At 50.4% G+C, this 18,821-nt stretch overlaps 11 protein-coding genes across 11 annotated transcripts; 7 read left to right on the top strand and 4 right to left on the bottom strand.

The window, feature by feature from the left end:
• Nucleotides 1–1,129: 1,129 nt before the first annotated feature.
• Nucleotides 1,130–3,327, top strand: VFPPC_00618 (sphingomyelinase family; the record flags this gene model as incomplete). The annotated part of the gene is made up of 3 exons (XM_018280604.1): nucleotides 1,130–1,723; nucleotides 1,888–2,113; nucleotides 2,186–3,327. 3 exons carry the CDS (start codon nucleotides 1,130–1,132, stop codon nucleotides 3,325–3,327), a joined length of 1,962 nt encoding a protein of 653 aa, XP_018148802.1.
• A 596-nt stretch (nucleotides 3,328–3,923) lies between these two features.
• VFPPC_15184 (hypothetical protein) lies at nucleotides 3,924–4,184 on the bottom strand (the record flags this gene model as incomplete). The annotated part of the gene is made up of 1 exon (XM_018292937.1): nucleotides 3,924–4,184. The coding sequence occupies one exon, from the start codon at nucleotides 4,182–4,184 to the stop codon at nucleotides 3,924–3,926; it is 261 nt and encodes an 86-aa protein (XP_018148801.1).
• Nucleotides 4,185–4,324: 140 nt separating this feature from the next.
• On the top strand, nucleotides 4,325–5,164 carry VFPPC_00617 (ThiJ/PfpI family protein; the record flags this gene model as incomplete). The annotated part of the gene is made up of 2 exons (XM_018280603.1): nucleotides 4,325–4,859; nucleotides 4,935–5,164. 2 exons carry the CDS (start codon nucleotides 4,325–4,327, stop codon nucleotides 5,162–5,164), a joined length of 765 nt encoding a protein of 254 aa, XP_018148800.1.
• Nucleotides 5,165–5,867: 703 nt separating this feature from the next.
• On the top strand, nucleotides 5,868–7,573 carry VFPPC_00616 (FKBP-type peptidyl-prolyl isomerase; the record flags this gene model as incomplete). The annotated part of the gene is made up of 4 exons (XM_018280602.1): nucleotides 5,868–5,954; nucleotides 6,085–6,597; nucleotides 6,667–7,300; nucleotides 7,368–7,573. The coding sequence occupies 4 exons, from the start codon at nucleotides 5,868–5,870 to the stop codon at nucleotides 7,571–7,573; spliced, it is 1,440 nt and encodes a 479-aa protein (XP_018148799.1).
• Nucleotides 7,574–8,470: 897 nt separating this feature from the next.
• VFPPC_00615 (kinase domain-containing protein) lies at nucleotides 8,471–10,262 on the top strand (the record flags this gene model as incomplete). Its single annotated transcript, XM_018280601.1, has 3 exons — nucleotides 8,471–8,678; nucleotides 8,759–9,719; nucleotides 9,782–10,262. The coding sequence occupies 3 exons, from the start codon at nucleotides 8,471–8,473 to the stop codon at nucleotides 10,260–10,262; spliced, it is 1,650 nt and encodes a 549-aa protein (XP_018148798.1).
• Nucleotides 10,263–10,649: 387 nt separating this feature from the next.
• Nucleotides 10,650–11,252, top strand: VFPPC_00614 (splicing factor u2af large subunit; the record flags this gene model as incomplete). The annotated part of the gene is made up of 1 exon (XM_018280600.1): nucleotides 10,650–11,252. One exon carries the CDS (start codon nucleotides 10,650–10,652, stop codon nucleotides 11,250–11,252), a length of 603 nt encoding a protein of 200 aa, XP_018148797.1.
• A 193-nt stretch (nucleotides 11,253–11,445) lies between these two features.
• On the bottom strand, nucleotides 11,446–12,961 carry VFPPC_00613 (sphingomyelinase family protein; the record flags this gene model as incomplete). Its single annotated transcript, XM_018280599.1, has 2 exons — nucleotides 11,446–12,411; nucleotides 12,485–12,961. The coding sequence occupies 2 exons, from the start codon at nucleotides 12,959–12,961 to the stop codon at nucleotides 11,446–11,448; spliced, it is 1,443 nt and encodes a 480-aa protein (XP_018148796.1).
• A 287-nt stretch (nucleotides 12,962–13,248) lies between these two features.
• Nucleotides 13,249–13,776, bottom strand: VFPPC_15183 (hypothetical protein; the record flags this gene model as incomplete). Its single annotated transcript, XM_018292936.1, has 1 exon — nucleotides 13,249–13,776. One exon carries the CDS (start codon nucleotides 13,774–13,776, stop codon nucleotides 13,249–13,251), a length of 528 nt encoding a protein of 175 aa, XP_018148795.1.
• Nucleotides 13,777–14,855: 1,079 nt separating this feature from the next.
• Nucleotides 14,856–15,719, top strand: VFPPC_00612 (dimeric alpha-beta barrel; the record flags this gene model as incomplete). The annotated part of the gene is made up of 3 exons (XM_018280598.1): nucleotides 14,856–15,441; nucleotides 15,562–15,614; nucleotides 15,693–15,719. The coding sequence occupies 3 exons, from the start codon at nucleotides 14,856–14,858 to the stop codon at nucleotides 15,717–15,719; spliced, it is 666 nt and encodes a 221-aa protein (XP_018148794.1).
• A 630-nt stretch (nucleotides 15,720–16,349) lies between these two features.
• On the bottom strand, nucleotides 16,350–17,863 carry VFPPC_00611 (KH domain RNA binding protein; the record flags this gene model as incomplete). The annotated part of the gene is made up of 3 exons (XM_018280597.1): nucleotides 16,350–16,372; nucleotides 16,436–17,303; nucleotides 17,366–17,863. 3 exons carry the CDS (start codon nucleotides 17,861–17,863, stop codon nucleotides 16,350–16,352), a joined length of 1,389 nt encoding a protein of 462 aa, XP_018148793.1.
• A 449-nt stretch (nucleotides 17,864–18,312) lies between these two features.
• On the top strand, nucleotides 18,313–18,789 carry VFPPC_17385 (hypothetical protein; the record flags this gene model as incomplete). The annotated part of the gene is made up of 1 exon (XM_022429098.1): nucleotides 18,313–18,789. The coding sequence occupies one exon, from the start codon at nucleotides 18,313–18,315 to the stop codon at nucleotides 18,787–18,789; it is 477 nt and encodes a 158-aa protein (XP_022285885.1).
• Between the last annotated feature and the right edge of the window lie 32 nt (nucleotides 18,790–18,821).

The raw sequence follows: 18,821 nt of genomic DNA, 5'->3' as shown, positions 1-18,821 counted from the left end.
AATGGAGATGCTGGCACCCCAGATGAGCTGCGTAATACCAGTATCACATTCGAAGGCTCTCGGTTCTGGACTCCCTTCCTTTTTGGCTCAAGAATTTCTTCAAGGAACGGAATACGGAGTTTGTTGGTTACCATGGCCCAGGTCGGATGGAGGACATGGCCTGGCTGTGCTATTCTCACAGCCTCCCCCATGCCAACAACCGACATTCATGTTACAGTACATGATTGAAAGTGTGCTGAAATCCACCTTCAGCGTCTTGTTTGGTGCCACGCAAAACTCGCCCAGACTTCCTGCCGTTCGGCAGGACGACACATTGGTTTTATGAACGGCTTGGCGAGGTCTTTTGAAGAGGCTGAGAGTTGATTCACCCAATAGTATCAGGGAGCTTTGCGTGTGTCATTGCGGCTCAGCTATAGGCGGGCCTGGAAGCAGACCGCAATATGGTCTTCAAATGTGACGGATGTGACCCGGCCGCGAGGAGGACCATGTACCATTTTACCTTCACGTTTTGCCGATCTATACAGGCCATACTCAGACAATCACCGTTCGTTACGGACAAAGGGCCATCCATCCACACTCCCATGCGAACATGTCCCCTTGGCGCCACATTCACTACCCACATGTACCTTATCCCACAAGTCGTGAACAACGTTGGCTGGCGACTTTGTGGAACAGACGTTCAACCGAGTCTTTTTTTTTCTTGGCCCTCTCTTGGAGAAGGACCCGTTTTGCTCTCTTGTGTGTCTAATTTCGTCATCTTTCCACCCATCTCTTTCATGAAATGCCCCTGGGGTGGGTCATGAGTCGACAGTTTTCCTGATAGGGGAGCCAAGAGATCTGTTGTTAGTACATCTGTCCCAGTTACTCCCGTACTCCAGCTCTCTTTGGTGTTGCTACCCTTTTTTATTTTCGTCTTCCTCCTTTTGCGCTGCGATTTCCCTACAATCCTCTGTTTGACTCCCTCTGAACATCACTCCTTTAGAAGTTTGTGGGACATCCACGATACAGCGGCTCATTTCAATTTCACCGTTGCTTTGCCCCTGTAGAGCAACTGCCGCTGCTGTCGTTAAATTGTCAGTCTCTTTGTTGTAGAGCACGGTACGAAGCTGCGCAAGCTACCAAACTGACAATGTCCCTGTTCACGTGGTGCTCGAGACGGGCTGGTGCCTTGAGCATGATGGCTTTGGTAGCTTTGTGCTACTGGGTTATCTCTCGAGAAGCAGAAGAGGACCGACGAAACGATAGTTTTCGCGGCGACAACAAGTCTTCAACGCCTCAAGCTGTCATTTCTTCACACGGCGCCGGAATCTGGACTCTAGTGTTCTCATATTATTGTCTGTTAATTCATGTGCTCGTGTTCGTCTTCCCTGTCCGAGCTTGCTGGTCTGTTTGGACAATTACCCAATCACTTAGGAAGGCAGCTCAGAGCAAGGCGATTGAGAACTATAAGAAGACCGTTGTGCGCCGTCGTGTGTCTTTAACGTCTGTCAGCAGCTCAGATACCCTCACGTCGGAAACTCTAGCTTCAGAAAGCAATGCTGTGTCGTCGACTGTGAGCGAGGCAAGTGACTGTGAGCTCGAGACCTACACGGACGCCTCCGACTACCCTGATGAACCGGTCATCCATGCAATTATCATACCTAATTATAAGGAGGAAATGGATACGTTGAAGGAGACATTGGATGTTCTGGCATCTCATTCTCAAGCCCGAGCTTGTTACGATGTAAGTATTCCCCTGATACCATACATCAGAGGTCGGAATTCTGGCGAATATTGGTCATTGGCAACAAGGCCAACCCTCTCTAGAGCATTTGATGTATTCCGAGTCGCCAATTGCAAAATCCTTGTTATTCATGTGGTAAAATTCAGGGCTGATACGAGCATTAGGTCTATCTTGGCATGGAAGAGCGCGAGACGGAAGCCGAGTCAAAAGCTCTCAGACTTATCCAAGAATTCGCCAAGAAGTTTCGCTCCATTGACTTTTCTATTCATCCTGCGGATATTCCCGGGGAAGCAGCTGGAAAGGGTAGCAATCTGGCTTGGGCAGCGCGAAAACTCAGCGTCAAGTATTCAATGTTAATTCGACAAAATGTCATTGTGACAGGAATTGATGGTAAGCTCAGCCCTTTGGCCCTTCACGCTGCCATACCAGATCAACGCAGGATAACTCACAGATACTCTGCAGCCGACAGCCATCTTTCATCCAGCTACTTCACCAACATCACCAGCATGCACCATGAACACCCTGAGACAGCTACCACCACGCTCTATGCCGCGCCAATCATCTTTGATCGCAACGCTCACAATGTGCCGGCCATTGTTCGTGTGGCAGATGTTCTCTGGTGCGCGGCAGGCATTTCTGGCCTCTATCAGGGTTCACTTACAGCTCCCCCTACCTCTGTCTATTCGTTGCCACTCACTTTGGTTGACCGCGTTGGCGGCTGGGACACCGACGCCGAAGCCATTGGCGAGGATTTGCACATGTACATCAAGTGCTTCTTTGCCCTAAATGGCAACTTGACCTGCCGTACGGTTCTCAGCCCTGTAAGCCAGAGCAATGTAACAGGTGGTGGGAAGGGAGGCATCCGTGGAACCGTGATTGATATCAAGGCACGATATAAGCAAGCACTCCGCCACATGTGGGGAGCCCTAGATACCGGATTCGCCTTGCGCAAGGCCGTCGAAATGTGGAAAGAACGAAAGCGAACTACCAGGACATTCCGACCTCTCCATAAGCAGGGCAACGAATCCAGCCAGTACATCCCCGACATCGAGTTCACCAATAGTGCCGACATGTCTCCGGAGAACGGCATCTTCTCAGACCTGACCCAGGATACCATCAAGGAACCGCACTTGGAGAAGATTTTCTACCTCTTCCACCGGCTCTTCGAGGCGCACTTCCTACCTGTTCACATGACGATTCTCGTCTTTGCTTCCGCGCTATTCGTTTGGTTTGCAGACGGTAGCGGTGATCCTCACAGCGTTGCTTGGATATTCTCGCTGTCCAATATTCTGCGAACCATGGGCTTCATGGGAGTAGCATGCTATCTTTTCCTGTACGAGAGCTTCCACCGAATTTGCGTCAACGCCCGTGAGAGGGAGATGACGCGGGCCAAGCTCGCAGACGGCATGTGCTTCTCCCACCGATCCGTAAGGAAGAATTTCATCGACTATGTCCTTGTGCCTGTCGTGGCGCCTCTCTACGGTGCCATACCCTGTGCTCAAGCTGAGATATGTCACCTCTGGACAGTGAACCTTGTGTACACCGTCAGCAAGAAAGTCACACGACAACGAGCAAAATCGGACGCCGCGATGAACATGGCATAAGAATACTTCATGATTTGCTTTCAGACAGGGGCGCTACATGTGCGATTCGCAGTACCATTGCAAGGCGACATGTTTCGCATCGGCAATGTTATTTTTATTGTTTTTAGTACTTTTTGCAAAGACTCAGCGTGCATATACATCCATCGCTTTTCCATGCACTGGAATCAGCATCATGAATCCATGATTCGAGAGAGGAAGGGGACTGTAATTCCATGGCTGGCGTTTTGGAAGGGGGCGGTTGGGCGTGTCCACTGGCTGGTCTTGTCACATTCGCTAGAAGCATTAGGAGTTGACGGGGCTATGAGAAAGACGGAGACGGTCGAGCTTGTCTGTCGCATAATGTTGTAATGGGAACTTGTTGGTGGCGACGGGGGCGGGGACGGCGACAACGGCGGGATTCGGGGTATTTAATCGACGGACTGGATAATAATTAATGATGTAGACGCAAGTTTTGCTTTATGTGGTGACTGTGATGATTGTGTACTCGCTGCTTGGCAAGTGCCGCTGATTATGGGTGGGTGCGTAGAGACTGGTTCATCTGCCAAGAGTGTCCAGTACCTAGGCAGTATTCATCCGTCAAAGAACATGAATTATCGTCAATGGTACCGTTTGACCAACTTCACATTAACAGCAGCCTTTGATAGCTTCTTGACATCTTGAGAGGCGGAGTGGATCCATTCCTCCGTCGCCGTTTCAACTCCGAGCGGGTCCGGATGTAGAGCCGGCACTTTGAATGGCACGGCAAAGAGCTTGTCTAGTGCCTCTGTGATTCGCAAATCCGAGTCGTCACGGGAATATATTCCCAAAGGGAGTACAAATATCGTGCCTGCTTCAATCTGATAAAGATTCCTCTTCATCTTGCATTGCAATTCGCAGGTTCATGTGTTGATCCGACACAAACACCACAGAATATCGTCTCCTACACCAAATCTGCGTTGTCTCATCATCATCACTTACATTGTTTGTGCTGATATTTGCGAAGAAGGCAATCTTCAAAATGTCGTCACACATCAAGATAGGCGTGTTTATCCCCAACGGCGCTCAGTTCCTCGACGTGGCATGCGTCGACTCCTTTGGCGTCATGTCCAAAGCGTACCTTGGTGCTATTCCTTTTCTCCCGGCCCATGTCACGTCCCTTGCGCCAGATGTGGCCATTTACTACATTAGTACTCCTGAGCAAGGGTCTGAAATCCCACTGACCTCGGGAGCTACCATCAAGGCTACGCACTTATACACAGATGACGAGGTTGCGCCGGGTCGGTTGGATATTGTGGTTGTTCCAGGTCCGGATCCAGGACTGGAGTTCGCAGAGGGCGGACTCAAGTGGCTACGGGAGCAGTCGGAGGCCAAGGGAGTTGATGTGCTGAGTATTTGTACGGGGCTGTTTATATGTGCTTCTGCTGGCATTGCCGACGGCAAAAGGGCAAGTGGACCGAGAGGATTGCAGAGCATGTTGAAGGATAAGTTTCCAAAGGTGAATCTCGTGGGAGACAAGTACCGGTGGGTGCAGGACGGTAATTTCTGGTCAAGTGGTATGTTTGCAATTTCCATGGTGATTTGGTGCGTGAATACGACTGGAATATGAACGCTAACTTGCTTGCGATTAGGTGGCGTCACGAATGGCAATGAACTGGTTGCTGCGTATGCCCGGGCAAGCAAGCATTGGGCTCAGCCGATTGTTGAAACTGGCCTCATGCTGACAGAGGTCGGTGACCGAGGTCAATTTTATCAAGGTAACCAGACTGGATTCTATCTGCGCTTTGCGTGGCAACTTGTCAAGGGATGGTTTGTGAATCTGACACGAGGACAGGAGACGGCCAAGGTGAAGGCGCCGTGAGTCTATCGTGACAGAGCGGGTAGCTGATGTTGGTGAGATCGCTGAGGTGGAACAGAGTGGGTGGTGAAAATGGTGAGAATGGTGAAGTGTCGACTCTCATCAACTGTTGTGGTGGTGTAGCGTAAATGGGAACATCTCCTACTCTAGGCGGGATATTGTTAGAGGAAGTGAGGTAGATCTCAGAAATAGAAGGTCAAGTCCACAAGATTTGCGACTTGCTGCTGAGAAGAAAAGCAGGAAGAAGAAAATTGTGCACATGTGAGAATCATGTCGTCTTGCCTCGCCTTTACAGGCAGGCAGGACTGTGACGATGAACTGAATCGGCAGGAAGGTTGGCGGGGCACCGTTGCTGAGACAGCGCTGGTTCCACGTTTCGATAAGAGCCTTATCGCATTAGTTGATTGGCCGCCCACCCAAAAGCGGAGAGCCTTGCTTTCCAGGGCCCAGAAAAAAAGTACGGTAAAGAAAAATTTCGAAAGCTCCAGTCCCTTGTCAAGCCAGCCTCAATTCTCTCTCACCTTGTCAGTGCCAATCTGGTGAAGGCATCAATTTTTTTTTTGCATCTGCTAATTTCTCTCTCACCTCCCACCCCTCATATCTCTGCCAGCTTTTACGCCCATTTCTGTCCCAAGAACATATCTGGCACCTCTCGCATATTTTACTGCATTATTGGCCTCTCAATTTTTCCAAATAATCTAGCAAAATGTCTGCCGTTCCTGGTCCCGTTTACGGCCTTGAGGTCCCGCCTGGCGAGATCTTGATCCCGGCTTCCATGGACTTCCCTGCTTCTGTGAGTACGATTCCTTCGCGATTTCTTGATGCCTCAATTCGACACTACGACGGTCTTGGTTGCAATTGGCGCAATTTTTCGCTGCCCGACTTTCTCTGTCGCAAATCAACTAACCTAGCTATCAACCTAGTTCCGCATCACCATGGCTGCCTTGGACCCTACTGAGGAGCCCGAGGCTGATGAGGAGGGCAACGTCCCCGCCGTTCCTCGCGCTACCCTGCGACTTGTCAAGCGCGCCTTCCCTGGGCTTGATGACGAGGACGAGGACGACGAGATTGATGACGAGTACATGAAGGCTTTGCTGGCTGCTTCTGACGATGATGACGATGAGGACGAGGAGGAGGAAGCCAATGGTGGCCCCAGCGACCCCGCCAAGGCTAAGAAGCAAAAGCAGGCTGCTGCCATCAAGAAGCTTCTTGAGGCTACGCAGGACGATGAGGACGAGGATGAGGACGAGGATATGGAGGATGCCAAGCCCAATGGTGTTAAGAGCAAGGCCAAGGGCAAAGGCAAGGCCAAGGCTGTTGAGGAGGATGACGAAGACGAGGAAGATGATGAGGAGGAAGATGATGAGGATGATGATGACAGTGACGACGGTGCTGACCTCGAGAACTTCGTGGTTTGCACTCTTGACACTGAGCGAGTAAGTGCAATTTACTTTCACCATGCCAAAATACTTTTCTCGCCCCATTATGCTAACCAACTCGTGTAGAACTACCAGCAGCCCCTTGACATCACTGTCAATCACGGCGAAAAGGTCTTCTTTGTCGTCACTGGTACTCACACTGTTTACCTCACTGGCAACTACATCATGGACGACGAGGACGACTACGACAGCGAGGATGACGAGGAGGACTACGACTTTGACCCCGAGGAGCTCGACTATGCTATGGGCGAGGATGCTAGCGACGACGAGAGTGACGAGCTCGATGATGTTGAGGACCCCCGCGTCACTGAGGTCGACTCCGAGGAGGATGAAGCCCCCAAGCTGGTTGAGTCCAAGAAGGGCAAGAACAAGCGTGCCGCCGAGGAAGCTGAGGGTCTTGACGAGATGATTGCCAAGGCCTCCGATTCTAAGAAACAGCAGAAGAAGCTCAAGAACAACAAGGGCGAGGCTGTTGCCGCTGAGGAGGGCAAGAAGGACAAGAAGGTTCAGTTTGCCAAGAACCTCGAGCAGGGCCCTACTGGCTCTGGTAAGCAGGCTGGCAAACCTGCCACTGGCGTCAAGGTTGTTCAGGGCGTTACCCTTGACGACCGCACCATTGGAAAGGGCCGCACTGTCAAGAGCGGCGACACTGTTGGTGTCCGATACATTGGCAAGCTTGCCAACGGCCAGCAGTTTGACGGTATGTAGTCCCTCGACATCAGTTTTCCGTCATTTGTCCGTGCAGCTATACTAACATGTAGAAATAGCCAATAAGAAGGGCAAGCCTTTCTCATTCAAGGTTGGCAAAGGCCAGGTCATCAAGGGCTGGGACGTCGGTGTTGTCGGTATGGCCATCGGTGGTGAGCGACGATTGACTATTCCTGCTCATTTGGGATACGGCTCTCGTGGCATGCCCGGTATTCCCGCCAACAGTCAATTGACCTTCGATGTCAAGCTCCTCGAGATCAAATAGACCTCCAAGGCTCTTTTGACTTGATGTATTGATTTTTTACCCTTTGTTCTTGATTTTCACGTGTAAAGAATATTCCAAGATGCCACTCTGAGTTGATACTGGCACGAGCTGGGAAAGAGGCGTTTGTCATGTTCTAAATTTGGAACTTCCATCGGAAACCCCACTGCGATGCTGAATAGTCTTGGACCTATCTCCTCTGTTAGGATTTGCGGACAATGTTTGACGAATACTGGACGCAATAATGCAGTTGGGTAAAGAGGGGAGGATGAGGCAATGATCCGCATTTGCATGTTTGGCGTATGTATTGAGCAGTTCGCCAAACTCTAGCATAGATCGCCGCTGATGGAGAGAATCAGGGGCCTACTTGTAGGAATTCTGGCGTATATATAAATAAAAGCTATGTTTGATGGAACTGGGCTTACCTGGCTGGTCGTGACTGTTGTGTTGTTGCCGTTAATGTGAGACATCAAATGCGTTCCTAGGTACCCAAGGTACGGAGTAGATACCTACCTTGGTACCTTCTAAACAATCCATTAGGCAGCCGTAATCTTGTGATGCAAAGCTGAAAAGGCAAGAACTCAGCTTCCCTCCTACGTCATATCGGTAACGGAAGCAAAGAGCAGCCAGCAATGAGGCGAACTCTGGTTTCCACGTGAATGTTAGCTTCAAGTGTTAAACGGCGTCGAATGTTGAAACTTTGCCTCCTTGCCATCAGTGCCTTTGCTTGACTGACACTGACGAGCAGCATTACATCTGCCCAGGACGGGGCTTGAGGGAGTTAACCCGCCTTTCTGCATGCCTAGTTTATCTGCACATATATGGTAGAGATATCTTCAAAGCAAACTCGGCGAATGCAGGCAATTGATCACACCAAGGCCGCGTCAAGTGCCAAGCAACATGGTGCCGAAGCTACTCAGCAAACGCAGTAGCTGCCCAGTGCTAGATCCAGGAGCCAGGAAATCGATCGTACCGCAGTCAAAGACGGATGACCGAAAAGACGACGACCAAGCAGAGTTGAATCCAGCCAAGGCTTGGCCTGGCAGTGTCAAGGTCCTGTCTGAGATACGAAGTGCCATTCGGGCGATTCGGCGAACCACGTACAACTGTAGGTATTCATATTCATCCCGCTGACCCTTCCTCACAGTAATCTGATGATGGCAATCATGACTAACCTTTGCAAACTAGGCTCTGAGGCGTCGAATGTACTTGAATGGAGTCAACGGCGCTCATCATCTCCAGACTTGGACGGACGATTCGGCAACCAGGGGACTGGAGGGAGTGCAACGCCAACTCCTCTGCGCAGAGCCAAGGGCCTGTCGCCAAAAGCTCTTGCCAAGAGACTCGGATTTGATAACTTTCCAACTCCATCCAATTCCACGGTAGTTCTACGCGGTTCTCTTCTACGACGGCGAACATCTCTTCAAGTCATGCCGAGTTCTCCTACACTTCCCCTCGGGGATGCCGTCAGTTCGATCTCGTCGCTGTACACGGACAAATCATCCATTGTTGGAAACATTTCAACTCGAAAGACATCGATGGACTCTCGAATTTCTGATTCCACCTCTAACAAAACGAGTCCAAAGCGACGTCGCAGCCGTAGGCACCCATGGTCCAGGTCAAGTCCGGATGGTGGCACGTTGCAGACAATTGACGAGGGCTTCTATCAACCACAGCCCACGATTCTTACGGTTGAAAAGGCAGCAGCCGCAAAGGTATATCTGGAAACCTACTTTAACAGTCTTCTGAATCGGCCCAATACTCGGACTACGCGTCAGCAATATCTGGAATCTCAACTCTACTACAGTCCACACTTGGATCTGGATGAAAAGGATGTCATCAGGCGGTCATTCTACTACCAAGAGGCTTGTCATTCAAGAGAAACACGCGTGATGAAAACAAAGTCCCTCCTTTCTCTAGATCGTCAGGACCTGTCGTATGCGGAGAACTTTGAATGCTTGAAGGTTCTGGGTCGGGGTAGCTTTGGCGTGGTCAAGCTGGTTCGCGAAAGGGCCAACGAGGCACACACCTTCCCGCAGCAACTTTTCGCAATGAAGGTTATACGAAAGTCAGAAATGCTTCGAAGCTGCCAAGAAGGTCACTTGAGGGCAGAGAGGGACTTTCTCGTTGCCTCAGAAGGCTCCAATTGGTGTGTACCTTTTGCTCTTCTGAATTATCAGCCTGGTTCCTTCTGCTGACTCGTCCATGTAGGATTGTCCCACTCGTAGCCAGTTTCGACGATTTGACCAATCTTTACTTGGTAATGGAGTATATGCCTGGGGGAGATTTCTTGGGTCTGCTGATACGAGAGAACATGCTTCCTGAGCCGATGGCGAGGTTCTATGTTGCCGAGATGATTCTAGCTGTTGAGGAGGCACACCGACTGAAGTTCATCCATCGTGACATAAAACCTGACAATTTTTTGATATCGGCATCCGGACATTTAAAGATATCCGACTTTGGGCTCGCGTTTGATGGTCACTGGTCGCATGACCTATCTTACTACAACTGCCAACGATACTCCTTGCTGGGAAAATTGGGCATCCGTGTGGATGGCGATGCAGAAGATCAGAAGAAGACTTTCAATATTAGCTCGCAGATACCTTGGCTACAAGCGATGAAGGACATTTTGGACCGCCATGAAAGAAAAGTTGCAGGGGACGACAATAGCTTGCCTGGCCTCCTGGGCTAGAGAAACAGATGCGGCAACCGCGATTCGGCGAATTCAGTCGTCGGAACCAGCCAATACATGGCACCAGAAGTGATTAGAGCTTGTAAGGGCTCTGAGTACGACGGAAGATGCGATTAGTAGAGCATTGGCATCATCCTGTATGAATGCCTCTACGGCCATACCCCTTTCTTCGCGGACGATGGTCGAAAACAGACCAAGAGCAACATATTGGTAATTTGTCCCAAGATTGGCCATGAGAGGTTGAGAACTTTCTAATGTTGCTGTTTATAGGACCATAAAAAGACCTTCTCGTTCCCACATCGACCGCCAGTCAGCGATAAATGCAAGGATTTGATATATCGATTGATTCAGGATAGAGAGCTTCGGCTTTGCTCGCGACGGTACCAAATGAAAGATCGTTGCCAGATTGACAACAGGCGATACAAGGACGTCTTCGGCCGACACGTCTTTCCAGACGATGCGGAGGATATCAAGTCTCACCGTTGGTTCAAGAATTTTCCATGGGATCGCGTGCAGTCCATCACGCCACCATTTGTACCACGCATAACCAGCCTTGATGACACTCACTATTTTGATGAGTCTGATCCTTTTACTGAACCTATGGTTTCCTTGGATGATGACCCATTTGACCCAACACCAGACCATACTCGATGGCTGCTTCGAGATAGCCGGCAGTTGATTCAGAATTTGGCAATCGACCTGATTGCGACGCCGTACGATTCGGCACGATTGCGGAGTGCCGATCGGAGAATTGACAAGATATTTGGGATAACGTTTGAAGAGCGAAAGACTCTGAAAACATTTATTCGCATGTATGGCAGAAAGGAACGAAAGCGACCTCGAGACATACTGTTGCGAGACCAAGACACCAAAGCGCCAGCCTTGGAGGTCAGGAAAAAGACAGCCTTCATGGGGTATAGTTGGCGTCGGATGCGTCATGGAGGATACATGACGCCAAATCTAGGAGAAGATGAGATGGCCGAGCTTTAGACCACCCAAGCGTTGAAAGTTTGGAACAGGAAGCGCAAGTAAGCTGTTAGAAGTGTATGAGAATCCGAGCATGAAAAGTGATAAAAATGAATTCCTGGCTAGCATGCCACATTAGAATTAGTATTATAGAACATTATTTCTTGGTTTTACTTTCAAGGTACACGGCAGAACATTAGTCGTTGTGATTCGACAACTAAGTTGAGCCCTCGCGCACGGCGGCTTCCCTTGCATTTTGAACCTCCCACTCAAATTCCTTGAGACCTCGGATCTCCCTAGAGAAGAAGAGCAGTGAAAGAAGCCCATCAATGACACCGACAGTCAGGCCAAGACTTGCCAGCAGCATGAGGAGAAATGAAACGAAGTTCCGAGGACTGAACCAAACAGCTACCAGGCAGCCAGCCCAGATAAGCAGTGCAGCGTAGAAGTGAATACCACGCCAGTACCGCTGCTTCCTCTCCCTCATAGTATACTTGTGCGTCATGGCCAGTATTTCATCATAGTCGGAGAGCGTGAGCGCGCTGGCGTGTTCTGCATTATAGCGAAGCTGCAAGTCCTGCTCAGTGGGCTTGTTGGCAGCAGAGGCGGAAAGCGTGTGGCGCTGCAAAGTAGCTCGAACACCAAAGTGATCGGAAAGAGAGCAATTCAGCTCCGGATGACGACCAGCGAGTTCTACAGCGGCGGATTTCACGACCCAACCTACTCCATCCGAAACGTCGCCAGTTGATGCGAAGACGTAGTCTATTCGTTTGCCCTTGGGATCTTTTGTATTCGGATCCACGGGGCAAGGGTTGTGTTTGAGCTTCTTTTGCTCTTCTTTGGTCCAACGCCACGTATTATAAACTGTGTCACTGGCAGCCCCATTGATGGTTTTGTTGTACTCTGCTGTTGGGACAGGTAAACCACGGGCTTTCTCTTCGGCCTGGTCCGATGCCCCGATGGAGCTATCTGGGTGGAGGACACGCCATGTATCACGAATTGGAGCGCCGGAGGTGATTATGCGGTAGGCGAGGGAGAGGGGAATCATGTTGAAGTCTCCTAGAGCGACGACCAAGTGTCCGCGATCAGTGGCACCGCGGACGAGTTTGGCAATTTCCCATGCTTGAGCGGTCCGATGGCAGAGATAGGAATCATTGGGACCGCTTTCATAGGGAGCATGAGTCTTTTCACAGACAAGACTGTTAATATGCTAAACGATGTAAAGAAATGAGTTGGTAGAACCTGGGATCACTTACGTGGGTGTTAAACACTTCAACAACGTCCCTCCTACCTGGGCCATATCTCACCTTGGCAGTTGCAACTCCCTTTCCAACATACCAATCGCCTCTCCAGAAAGCAGTGGGCCGTCCATTCAGGGTGTACGGATGCATGGAACTCTCCTCAATTGGCCACCGACTTAAAATGGCCAATCCACCGCCAAACGCGCCGCTATGATAGAATTTTCCATGGGGCAGAATGCCTCGGGTGGCATCACGGATGGCACGGTAATCGTCCTGGACCCAGCATTCTTGCAGACATACTATGTGAGGAGTTGGTTCGAGAGCAGCAATTTGTCTGCCTATTTCCGCGAGGCGAGGCGTGCGAAGAGCTGATATATGGAGGAGACCCCAGCAGTTGAGTGTCAGGAGAGTGATTTCAGACGGGAGGGCTGTATCAGAGCCATTGGCAGTATCTTGCTGCGCGTGGCTGCTTTCGTTCCTGGACCGGGCCATAGGAAGCCGTCTGAAGTGTATTGAGATTTACCCAAGCTTTTCGGTCATGGATTATATGGTGAGCTTGAGCGGATGTCCGGATGATGGTTTGCTGGCTGGCTTCGTGGTGAGCAGTGGCTGGACACGTGATGCAAGGTGATGAGCTGGAAACACGGAAGGTACGATGACGGCAATTGCCTCAGCTCGACCGTGGAAAACAGCTTTCTTCTCTATTCGACAGAAAATCTCTACCAAATAGCTACACTCTTTTGCTTCACTTTTTCCACCGGGCAGTTATTTCATACGTTTCAATGATGTTCAAATGATGAAGCCTTTGACTTATTGGTAAATTGCACCGAAGGCCCACCGATTGAACCTATGGCTGATTGGCAGCCTCGATCCACCGCGAAGACAAAGAGCTGTGTCCCAATTAAGCTCATTGTGCATTGTTGTTCACAGCCCACATGCAGATACATGGCTACAGCACTCCCATGCGAACTGCTCCGTCTCCGGTTGAGAATTCGGCAGCAATTTCCCACATCAACGGCGCTGGAGCCGCAAGATACGGTGACAAGGGTTCTCAGAACCGAACTCTGCTCACCGCATCGCATACTGGTTTCGTCCTTCTCCATGAGGATCCCAGATCCGATGTGTCTGATGGGCCTAGCCACAGCCCCTAGAGATTGCCTGCCGAGTTTGGTATGAGCATCCGCCAGAAACCGCCCAGAGAGAATAAAATTGGGCAACGTGGACATTCGTGCTCCACGGACGGACATGCGCAATCTTTGGCACAAAGAGGTCGAAGACGGTGGCACCAGATTTGACATTTCTTGCATCCCCGCAAGCTGCTCCTCCGTTGCCGGACCGCCTCACCATGCACCGGGTTCGGAGGCACACCAGAACTCGCCAGCCGTGGTCCAGCCAGCTTCAAAGCTTCTGGCGCAGTTTGGAAAGGCCATATCCACCTGGCTAGATCGACGTAACAGGGCGATACAGATCTCGCTTGGCGCAATCTCTGCAGCACTTGGTCAAGCGGCTGCCTCCTCATCCTCCCTCGGTTCCCGTCTCCCCTTCCTGTCGATCTCCTGACCTTCGGCGTACTTTGTTCCACCACCCGACTTCTAGCTTCACTGGCCGAGATCCTGGGTTCCGGCCTTGTATGCGTGTGGGTGACAGGATTATTTTGTTGAAGAAGAAAACTTTTTCTTCTTTGCCTGGGTATTTTTACCACTTGCTCCGCCAACATTTTGAATTTTCAGAGTATTGTTACATCTTGACGGTATGCTACGGCTCTTCGGGCAATCGGAGAAAATTGGATCGGACTTCTTTTGCCTTCGGGAGCCGCCTTGTACTCAACAAACTCGCCACTCACAGCAAAAGTTGTGGATAAGGAAACATGGCCAACTGGTTCTTTTGCACTTTTACGTAGGGCCCCGCCGGGAGCCTCCTCGGCCGTGAGGTCTCCATATCTCCATGGTTGGAATCGACGCCTGCAACTCAGGTAGTTCCTCAGGTCCAGGTCCAGGTTCTGTCCCCCGTTATCGCAGCTGTGTGGGAGAAGGTCCATCGTTCTTCGCTTTGTTGTCTCCAGTGTATCTGGTCTTGTGCCCACCTTCGTTTCCCGCCTGGTGTAATAAAGCTCTACTGCCAATCTCCTCACTATTCCTGTCTCTTACCGATTTTTGTTCTTTGATTATTTGGCCTTTTCTATATACTACCTCAGACAACATAAACATTGCAACTTGCTGCCAACGACCTGATCGCTATTGTCGTGATTAACCAAACAAGCGTCTACCCTCCGAATCAGCTCTGCGTTGTCGGCGAACAAAGGGATCCCCACTGTCGACGACCTCCATCGAATACGGCAATATCTCACTCAACTCTGATCTACTTCTCCTCCTCCTCTTCCGTCAAAATGAATCATATTATAAAACAGGAAATGACCTCTTCAGAGCTCATCCAAATTGCAACTTTAAAATTCAAGCCGTCCCTTCAGCAGGGAACTGAGCTGCCACTTTCATTTCGCGACGTCTGCCGTCAGCTTCAGGCGGTTCCAGGCGTGTCATCCACGTATTTTGGCGAACAAATCGAGCGTCGTGGAACATGGACCTGGATCATCCGCTGGGCTTCTCCAGCCGCACACGACGCATTTCTTGCTTCACCTAGCTTTACGAACTGGATTTCTTCATTTCGTGCCATCGTGGACACCTATATCTTCTGGAAAGCCTTGGTTCGCGGAAGCCTCAGTGCCACATTAAATGCCCCCTGCACCGAGGTCTTCACAGCATACGGAACATCTGATACCTGGCTCGAGATGCGAATGAAGCCCTTTGCAGAAAATGTCGATTCTGCCAAACTCCCCGGTCACCACGGCTCATTTTATGGGCAGTATGACGTCCTTATGCATGATACACCGAATCCTCCTGAGGGGAATACAGTTAGCATGATGCTCGGTTGGGACAGCAAAGAGGCGCATCTAGCCGAGCGTGGCGAAGGCAAAGGTGAGTACGACAGTCGCAGTCTGTGTGGTGACAACCACCACCCGAAACCACATTCAGTTCCTTATTCTTCCGCATCACACACCTGTTTGTGTAAGAAAAATTTGCTGACAAACTGTCTAGTAATTGACAAAAATATTCATTACACGAGAGAGGAGAGAAAATCAGTCGACATGGTAGGTCATATTCCCTGCTTCATCCCGTCAAAATTTCAACCCAAGATCCCATTTAGACTAACAGCGTTCGTTTTCTAGTACCACGTCAAATTGAACAGACTTTAATTGGCGGACGGTTCATGACGTATGACTTTGATTTTCCATTCTCATCATTTACCACGTCTCTCTGTTGGATATCAGCCTGGATCTTAGCGTTGAAATTGAGCAATAGGCCAGGCTATCAGCCGGCCTCATGCCCCCCCTCCTTCTATGACATATGTTTGAAGATACTTTTATATTGGCGACCAAAGCAGTCGCTTCAAATCGTCTGCCACAAAACAACCAACAATCCGGAGCGCGTAGCAGTGCAATTGTAGGCCTTGCTTGTCGTAAATGTCCAGCTTCCATTGCGCGACGTGAATGATTCCATTAACTCAAATAGATAACTGCGCTATTAAATCACACAACGACTTGAGGCAGCCCATTCGGTTACAGTCCATAAACTCCAATTTTAACCCCAAACCACATGTTTCGCCGACCTTGCTCCCTTGCTTGCATATAGGTATGCCCTCGTGCATTACTCATGCAGTATGGTCCCGTCTGCCTAGCTAGATCGCACCCTAGGTCCATAACAAGGCGCACATAAACTGAGCCAGTAAGTACATGCTACGCAATGCTCCCCCCTATGTTGTTTCAATGACAATCTCAAGCTTTGCGACCCTCTACTATCAAGTCTGTGTCAATGTTATGTCAAAATCAAACTCGGTGCTTCTCAGATTCTATTTTCAAAAGTTAGCACTTGTGCCAAAGTACATAGACCAATCATTAGTTGCTATTCATACCAAGTCTTGAGTAGAGCATGTACAGCGCCATACGGTTGCACTCTTCCGTGCCGGTGATTGTGACTAGTCGCTCATTGCTGTTGTCCTGGGGTTCATTAATCTTGATGACACTGCCGCTGATTTGTCGAATCTCATTGATTTTTTGGCCGCCTTTTCCAATGATAGCACCAACCATGTCGTTGGGAATGTAGATTTGCTGCGTAAGAGGGCCACCAGGCATACCAGAGTGCATGGGTTGTCCTTGAGGGCCGCCGTGAGGCTGGGGACCAACGTGAGGGGGCATATGCTGCTGAGCATGGGGAGCACCGCCATAAGCCGCTTGTTGGCCACCATATTGCATAGGCATTGCGGGATTAGGAGGGGCAGCACCATGAGGATAATGTGGCGGGTAAGCAGCTGGTGGCGCGTGGTGCGTGCGACGATCTTGGTGGCGGCCGTAGTTTTCTGGTCGTCCATAGTGGCCTGATGCAGGTTGAGGAGAGTATGGAACGACTTGCATACCACCGGGGATAGATCCTGCAGGGGCACCGCTGCGAGTGGCATATGCTGAAGCGGCCGGACCTCCGAATCGTTCATTGAGCTGCTCCAGAAGCGTGCTGCCAACGTAATAGGTAGCGATGTGGACGGCATCGGCAACACCCATCACAACAAGAGATCGCTCGCTTGACATGGGCAGGCAAGAATCAGAAGCATTGAGTCGAGCACCAGAAGCTTCCTGAATCTCTCGAATCCTGGCACCACCCTTACCAATGATGGAGCCAATCAAGATGTGAGGGATCAGCAGACGAAGAGGGTACGTCTTGGACGAAGCTGTGGAGGCCTCACCCAGTGGCTCGTTGTTCAGCGTACGAATAATCAAACCGAAAGCCTGCGGCAAGGTCAGCTGATGCCCATTGAACGGTTGTAGCATTGTTGGTGCAGTGAACGAACCTTGGCAACAGCGTCTACTATCCCGCTGACTGTCAGGATTCTCTCAACAGCACCTTTTTGATAATCGCTGACGGTGCATTTAGCATTCGACATCTTCCTAATGTTAGAAACGTTCTCGCCACCTTTGCCAATAATGGTAGCGGCCTCAGGGCTCGAAATGACAGCACGAATGTGAATCCAAGACGTCTCGTCGTGGGCAGCTGCCGTGTTGGCAGCATTGTCGCTTGATGCAGTTGCGGTGGACGGATCGGCAATCTTGGTATCGCTGCCAGCGTCTGTTACGTGGACATCAGGCTGATCGGATTTGGTGCCATCTTCTTCTCCATTCTTGTCGGCGACATCGAGGGTGGATTCACTGGCCTCAGTCTCCTCGTCATTCTTGATGACCTTATCAAGTGCAGGGCGCTTCGCGTCGGGTTGGTCCGTAGCACGAGATGGCGAAGAAGCCTCCTCCAAGGGACGCTTCGTTGACGTTGGCTGCGGCGGCGAGGCAGACATGGTTGTCGTTTTTGAGACGGGGGTTTCTCGTTTTTACTTGGCTGATGTAAGAATATCACAGGCACCCCAGAGAGGTTGGGCGTTACTGTTTCCTTTGCAATTGAAAAATGACAGGAGATGGTTCAAGATCTCCCCGGTATATTTAACGTCTTTTATCTACACTCAGGGGTTTTCGAAAGGAAAACGTGCTGGTGTAGTGACGAGAATCGCTGGGGTCGGAAGAGTTCTGCAATGCTCGTGATGTGACTGGATAAGTTTTGGCTAGTGTCGCGAGGGCGATGGACGATGACGAGGACTCGGGCCAAAGAAGTGAAAAGACGGGTTGAGGTTATGGTGGAAAGGTGATGAATTTCCTCTCGTGCTGGCAAACTGGTCTGGAAAGTAACAAAGAAGGGGTGCCGAAAAAAAGCGAGGGATTTGTGTTCCGTGGTAAGAAATGATCCCGGGTGATGGTGGATGAGAAAGAGGAAGGAGGTGCGATGATGGAAGTTGCTTTGGCTGGTAAAGGTGGGTTGAGAAAGGTGATGCGATCGACTAATGGGATGAAGGTTTTCTCGAAAGTAGAACAAGGAAGAGGCAAGCTTTCAGCTCAAACCAAACCTTTGTGGCCACACTTCAAAGTTAGTAACCGGGCGGACAGATATCGCCAAGGTTCGTCGCGCGGAGGAGGCTGCACGGAGACGGAAGCCGACGACGACGACGACGACGACGACGGGACGATGTCCAGAAAATCGCAAAGGACAGGAGCTTCGCAATTTGAGTCACTACGCAGCTGTGGAATGTGCCAACCAGTGTGGGGAGGACAGAGTAATCGCAATTCAGATAAAGCTGGAGGAGTGTGGCCAACAGACGTCACACCTGCTCTCAGGGATGGAACCTTTCGGACGCTGCGATGGAAAAAAGCTCGCTGCCTTGTGAGAAAATGATGGTCGCCTGGTCAAAGAGCGCGTCGCGAGGA

The sequence above is a fragment of the Pochonia chlamydosporia genome, chromosome 1 (genome assembly GCF_001653235.2).
Source record: "Pochonia chlamydosporia 170 chromosome 1, whole genome shotgun sequence".
Taxonomy (NCBI): domain Eukaryota; kingdom Fungi; phylum Ascomycota; class Sordariomycetes; order Hypocreales; family Clavicipitaceae; genus Pochonia; species Pochonia chlamydosporia.
Note: the sequence above shows the minus strand (reverse complement) of the source record. Positions and strands in the feature narration are given on the sequence as shown.